Source organism: Micromesistius poutassou (genome assembly GCF_964030765.1).
Source record: "Micromesistius poutassou genome assembly, chromosome: 2".
In the NCBI taxonomy this organism is placed as follows: domain Eukaryota; kingdom Metazoa; phylum Chordata; class Actinopteri; order Gadiformes; family Gadidae; genus Micromesistius; species Micromesistius poutassou.
In genome coordinates this window covers 8,194,464-8,201,339 of record NC_140272.1, presented here as the reverse complement: position 1 = coordinate 8,201,339, position 6,876 = coordinate 8,194,464, and the positions used below count along the sequence as shown (strand labels likewise).

At 46.7% G+C, this 6,876-nt stretch overlaps 1 protein-coding gene across 2 annotated transcripts in view; it reads left to right on the top strand.

Moving 5' to 3' along the window:
• nav1b (neuron navigator 1b) overlaps window positions 1-6,876 on the top strand; it is a gene marked incomplete at its 5' end in the record, with an annotated part of 53,140 nt that overhangs the window by 658 nt on the left and 45,606 nt on the right. For both annotated transcript variants that reach the window (XM_084464776.1, XM_084464775.1), the window contains 2 exons: window positions 1-126; window positions 6,591-6,693. The exon at window positions 1-126 is cut by the window's left edge. In XM_084464776.1, coding sequence (XP_084320902.1) covers window positions 1-126; window positions 6,591-6,693 — 229 coding nt within the window. The remainder of the gene's footprint in view (window positions 127-6,590; window positions 6,694-6,876) is intronic.

Genomic DNA, 6,876 nt, shown 5'->3' with positions numbered 1-6,876 from the left:
CCGGGGAGGACAGCGGCGGGGGTGGGGATGGTGCTGGGGACAACAAGGCCTTCCTGAAGGTGGACCCTGAGCTGGTGGTGACGGTGCTGGGAGACCTGGAGCAGCTGCTCTTCAGCCAGATGCTGGGTGAGTAGAACGGGAGTGGGTCCGCTTAACCCCCGGACTTGGCCTGTGATTGGCCCTCGTTTAAAGATGCCAACAGCCCGGCATCGCGAGGCCCACCTGACGCCACCTGAGACCACCTGCTGCCCAGTGGAACCTGCTGCCTCTCTCCGGGGGGGCTTCTCGTGGGGAAGTGGGGGGATGGGGGGTTCAATGTCGACCGCAGTGTCGGCGATGGAGTTAATGACAGCGTTTCTATGCAACAGCAGGCTTTGTCTTCTCCACTCTTTGGTTTACACGCTGCCTCCGTGGTTTTCCGTTCCCATGTCGGCATCGAGGCTGTTTGACAATGAGAGAGGTGTGCGTCTGCTTCATCCACTGTATTATTCCTTTAAGAGAAACCGTGATCGGTTGTGATCTTGCGGGGCCTGTGTCTGCTCAGAGGGGGCGACGGTGCTGTTGCACGTGCGTTGAGGGGTGCTTGCCTCCTGTTCTAATAACGCTGTTGCATTGAGGATCCCCGGGGTGTGATACTGGCACTCTGATCTGCTTATCAGCCAATGGCCTTGTCAGCTCCCCCGGAGTCTGACTCCATGCTAGCTGCTAGCTGCTAGCTGCTAGGCTAGCTAGGCGACGTGTGGGGGCCTGGCTAAACAGAGAACGGGAAGGCAGCCACGCCGTACTGGAGGTTTATTTTGAGGTGTACGTCAGACACGCGTTTAGCCCCCTGCCTGTCCCGTTCACCCGTGGCGCTGGACAGATGGCGTTGGCGGTAGAGTGCGGCGTGGGCAACGGCGGGGGAAATGGCATTGGGGACTTATCTTCGTCCTTCTCTCTGCAGGTGGATTCTTGAGGGTCTGTTGCATGATATGACAGAATAATTGATTATATGGTGGTGGTTGTAATACTAGGGTTTGGGTTAGGGTTAGAATATGCATCCGCAAGGTGGTTGTAGGTGTATTTTGTGGGTCTGTTGCAAGATATGAAAGAATAATTGATTAGATGGTGTTGGTTACAGTACTATAGAATATTCATCCACAGGGTAGTCAATCATTGTATACACTTTATTATTGTGTAATAAGGTTTTTTTAACTAGGAAATCAGTCAATAATTCTTAGTATATACTGATGATATTTATATAATCTTTATTGCAGGCGAAATCATACATTTGTTTTTCACAACAATCACAACAACTGAAATGTATGGATGCAATGCGATATACATATATATATAATTATATATAATTTATATAATTATAAAATCTCTGTTTTGAGTGCAGAGGATTTCTATTGTATTCCAGGGGGGGGATGGTTAAATGAATGACATGTTCCCACTGCTGAATTTATTTGCAATTGTGCCAAATTTGGTCCAGAGAAGCTGAATGAAAATGGGTCATGTCAAATCTATTTAGTCTAAAAAAATCTAATCTATAAAGGTTAAAGGCATTACTGTCCTGTGAGAAGTCCCCAAGAATGGTTGATTAAATATGGATTTACTCTGCTCTATGTTGCTCATATTCCAAAAGGTAATACAACTCCACAACCCCGACAGATCGGTCGGGAAAGATGGCAGTCTGAGGAGGATTCTTAGTCAAGACAGTGAGGAGTGAAATAACAACCTCATACTGTACGGGGCCGTGCATCCCGGTTTCTAAAGATACCACGTCTAAATAGCAGGCTGTCCTGGTTCTCCGACCACACCGGTCTGAAGAGGAGTGTCCATTCCCAGTTTGTGGATCCTAATTACAGTGCACGTGGTTGTTCTCCATCACAGTGCACGTGGTTGGTTCAAATCCCTCATGTCCTCGTGCACGTAAATTCCAAAACGTGACCCTGCATTTGCATTCTGCAGTCGTTTAGCAGACGCTTTCCTCCACGGCGACTTTTCTAAGGACTTCATCTCCCTGTCGTTAAGGAGACTAGCGAGGTCAGGGATGCCTACAGCTTGGCTGTGAACATCGGGACTCGAACACGGTGCCCTTCTGCTAGGAGCTGTACGCCCTGGCCACCACATTAGCGGCATGACCGGAAGGTTGCTGGTTCGATCCCCGGCTCCTCTTAGCTGAGTGTCGAGGTTTCCCTGAGCAAGACACCTCACCCTAACTGCTCCCGACGAGCTGGCTGTCGCCTTGCATGGTTGACATCGCCGTCGGTGTGTGAATGTGTGCATGAATGCGTGAATGTTAGGCAATATTGTAAAGTGCTTCGAGTGGCCACTGGTTAGAAAAGTGCTGTATAAATGCAGTCCATTTACCATTAACTAGCCTGGCCCTTTAAGCCATTGACATCCATGCGTTTTCAGATTGGCTGATGAACTGATCTCTACTGTACTTGATGGTATATGTTGTGATGCAGCTGCCTGATTCGTCCTAATGAATACATTTTACAGTGATTCAGCGCATCGTTCATGCTTCATTAGGGTATACGGGGGGGCGATCACGTAAGACTCATCACGCCTCTGAACCAATCAATTAGCCACCTCCAAGTTTTGAACCGCTGTATTTCATGTGAGTCAATAACCGTGGCCCTGTTTTATGGCACTGAGGTTCCTCCGAGTCGCACCATACCGCACCTAGCGCGGGTTTTATAACCTTGTTGCATTAACGATTCATCAACCCATGCTCCGGGCTAGCTTGTCTTACCATAACAATGAAGTACTCTAGCTGGTGCTGTAATAACCTGAGGTCATTATCTTCGACAGCCCCCCCGAAAACCCCCACCCAAACCCCCACCCAAAATATATATATTTATAATTAATTTATCAGCCTGATGAATTATGCATGACCATTTAGGATGACAAGCTGCCACAGAGACAAGTGCTTTGTTTTCATGGGGCGGGGAAAGCCACCTGCCACTCAATGATCACATGATCATATGTGGAGGATGTAGGATGTTTCTACATTCACTCTCTTCCGCAAGACATGTCACTGGCTGCAGTATAAATTGATGTTTGGAATTCATCATATATTTGATGCATTTGAGGATGTGAATCTTGGATTAAAGACTTGAATGGTTTGTATATGGTGGCAGGATAGCATAGTGGCTAGGGTGTTAGCGCTGTGATAAAAGGTTCTGGGTTCGATTCCCAAATGCTCACAGTCTACCTGGAGCAACATACTCTAACCCCTACCTGCTCCTAAATGATCTGTCTTTGCTTCTGCGTTTTTGCTCTATGGCTAAATAGAAAATAGCAGTAAAAAGCAATAGCTGTAGTGGTACAGTCGTATAAACGGGCTCTATACAGATCTATTCATAGACTGCGATGCGATCTTGGTGTTTACAATGGCACACACACAGCCTGTATTTCCTCTGAGTAAGTGAATCAAAAATATATGAAGGGAGTCTGTTGTGTCCCTAGACAGAGGGTTGTTGTGTTGTGCAACAGCACATGGCTGACTTACTTAATAGGATCAGTCGCTGAATTAAATACACAACTTTGTACAACGTGAGGGATTTTTGTTTACCATTGCTCATTGCTCACCGCTCTGTGATCATGAGACTACACAGAACATGCGTAGAATTCAATATTTGAGAAACGGCTGTCATACCTAGCATGTTAGCTAGCATGTTGCATGCTTGCTGGATGCTAGTTCAAGGTCAACAAATGCAGGCTGCACAAATGCTTTTTGTGTTCACTGCCAATACAGAAACAAATCTTAAATTTTGAAAGAGAATAGTGGTCCATTAATTGGACCATGCCTGGGTTTGTCATACAGTATCCTGTATGCTAGCGTAGCATCAGTTAGGTGGGGGGTTGGGGGGGGGGAGGAGAGAGAGAGAGAGAGAGAGAGAGAGAGAGAGAGAGAGAGAGAGAGAGACTCAATATTTAGACTTTGAGTATACATACCATCTTGTCCTGCAGGATGTAATGAATGTGAGTTCAATTTGTTGTTGGCTTCCATACAGTTGGCTTCAAGGCAAAGTTGTCAAAACAATACATTTCCTGATTAGTTGAGTGTCAAACAACGATAGTCTCCTCAGCACAGATCTATTGTGACAAGAGCCTTAAGGAAGGAGTCTGTAATTCAATTCAACTCTAAATTGTGAAACTCACAGATTAGCTGTTGGTCATTTACACATGTGAGCAATGGTTCTTTATGAAGCGCTAATAGGATATAATCAATATCCGAGTGTAGGCCTATTATAATAAATCATAAGCTCTCTTATTAAGAGAAGAAGAAGAGAAGAAGATGTGACTCACCTATTCCTCTATCTATTCTGCCTTGCCAGAAATATTTCTACAACTATAGTAATAGTATAACTACTTAGAAGTCAATATTTCTTCCAAACGGTTATAATACCTTTGTACAGTAAATATATGGAGCCATACTTTTAGAGCAGTTCTGTTCCATAACGGTCAAAGTTTATGTCTCTTTTTACGGCGATCCATGCTTTTTATCGGCCTCCTGGAGCGCAGTAAAGAGGCCGGGGGTTCAAGAGCAATGGACTCCTGGACTACCCAGGAGCGAGGAGGCCCACCCAGGAAGGAGCACACTGTGTTGTTCTCAATCAATATGAAACCAGTGGCACCACTCCCATTTTATGTCCATAAAAAAGCACCTCAACATCCAACCGAATATATCAATACCAATGAAATATGATCAGTGTTGTACTGGGGAAGACTTGGCTCACTCCGTCGACTCCAGTCTTCTGGTTCCAATGAAGTTGTTGGACGTCTCATTCGTTTGGGGCTTGTGAATTCACCCTGTCATCAAAACGATACGCAGCAGGTCAACGGAACCTTTAAGCCGTTAAATTTTCATTCACTGTTGTGTTTTTAAAGACCGGAAGTATTCAGTTGGGATCAGTTGGGATGGAATGGAGTCAACGTCAATCAAGTTGTGGTTAAGGCACCAAAACATGCAGTTTGATTAGTGTGTTTGTGTTTGTGTGTGTGTGTGTGTGTGTGTGTGTGTTTGTGTTTGTGTTTGTGTCAATCATCCACAGCTAGCTGATGCAATTACTGTGAGCCACCGAGTGGCTCACAGTAATTGCCAGTGGCGGTTTTAGGAGCACAGGAGCACACAAGAAAAAAAATGATCTGCGCATTTTCTATTATCGATACCGTCAACAACTCCTTTTCAGGGGGGGGGCGCACGGAGTGGGTCTCGCCCGTGGTGTAATTCAATGCAGAACCGCTACTGGTAATTGCATCGGCTAGTTGTGGTTAATGCACAAAAACATGTATGTGTGTGTAGTTTGATAAATGTGTGTGTGTGTGTGTGTGTTTGTGTTTGTGTGTCAATCAACCACAACTAGCCGATGAATGAGTGTGTATGTGTGTGTGTGTGTGTGTGTGTGTGTGTGTGTGCGTGCATGAGTGTGTGTGCATGTGTGTATGTGCATGTGTGCGCGCTATCGTGTGTGTGCTCGCACATGCCCACATGTGTGTTCCAAACCCAACCTCTTCCGACGCCCACGCCCGCACGTTCCGCTGCCTTCGCTGGACTCTCCTGATGAGAACAGCATACTTCCTCCAGTCCTGATCCCTGACCTGAAACGCTTAACGTACAGAGCGCACAGGAAACCCCGGTACCTTCCCACAGGGGATCATAGGGGAACGTCTTGGGCTCACCAGGGTGGAAACCCCCGTTTTTTGCTAGTTTCTGGTTCATTCCGGAAGGTTCTATTCCTCGTTCACCTCAGCTCTCAGTTGGTTCAGTCCGGAAGGTTCTATTCCTTGTTCACCTCGGGTCTCACACCCAGACGTACGGTGGAGGAACTAGGGTATCAATTTAATGAGACGGGACCTATGAAAAAACCAACACACATTCGTCTCGATTACCGTTGAGCTCATATCCTGACAGGAAGGGGATGAATGGTTTTTAAATTGTGCGTAACACAAAAAAAAAAAACACACAACATGGTCTCTTAAGTATTTGGTGGATTCTCTTGTTGCATGCGCTGCGAAAACCAGGACTGGGCCGGGGAGAAGGGTGGAAGGGAGCTGGTGCAAGTAGGCGTTACCATGGCGACCGTGGCGTGAAATGTGCCTGAATATTAATGACAATATGTCTTGAATGTGTAATGCCGGCCTGCCCCACATTCCCACCTGTCCAGACCCCTATTCCGGACGTAAATAATGCAGACATGCACACACAGACACAAACACAGACACACACACGCACACGCACGCACACATACAAACCCCTTCTTCTTCTTTACCTGTCTAACCCGACCTGCTCCTTAATGACTTGTTTCTCTTTTGTCCAACCCCTACCTGCTCCTTAATGACAGGTATCTGAATCCACTGTCTTACCCCTACCTGCTCCTCAATGACCATGTACCAGAACCAGAGAGAGAACTGTAAATTGCTTTGGACTAAGCCATCTGATAAATGATGACCACATGACCAACTGAAACTGTTATGTTATGACTTAATGTTGATAGTGAATGTACCACATGACCAACTGAAACTGTTATGTTATGACTTAATGTTGATAGTGAATGTACCACATGACCAACTGAAACAGATGTTTCCTGTTCTAGACCCAGAGTCCCAGAGGAAGCGCACGGTGCAGAACGTTCTGGACCTAAGGCAGAACCTGGAGGAGACCATGTCCAGCCTGCGGGGGTCCCAGCTCAGCCACAGGTACGCACTGGGACGTCCCACCTGGGGTCCGGGCCCTGACCGCACCAGGGTCATAGGGGGACAGCAGTAGCTCAGGAGGTAGAGCGGGTTGGCTGGTAACCGGAAGGTTGCTAGTTCGATCCCTGCAGAGAGTTGTGGCGTCCCCTGTCTGACTGTTAAGTGCCAGGATGACCAACATACAAT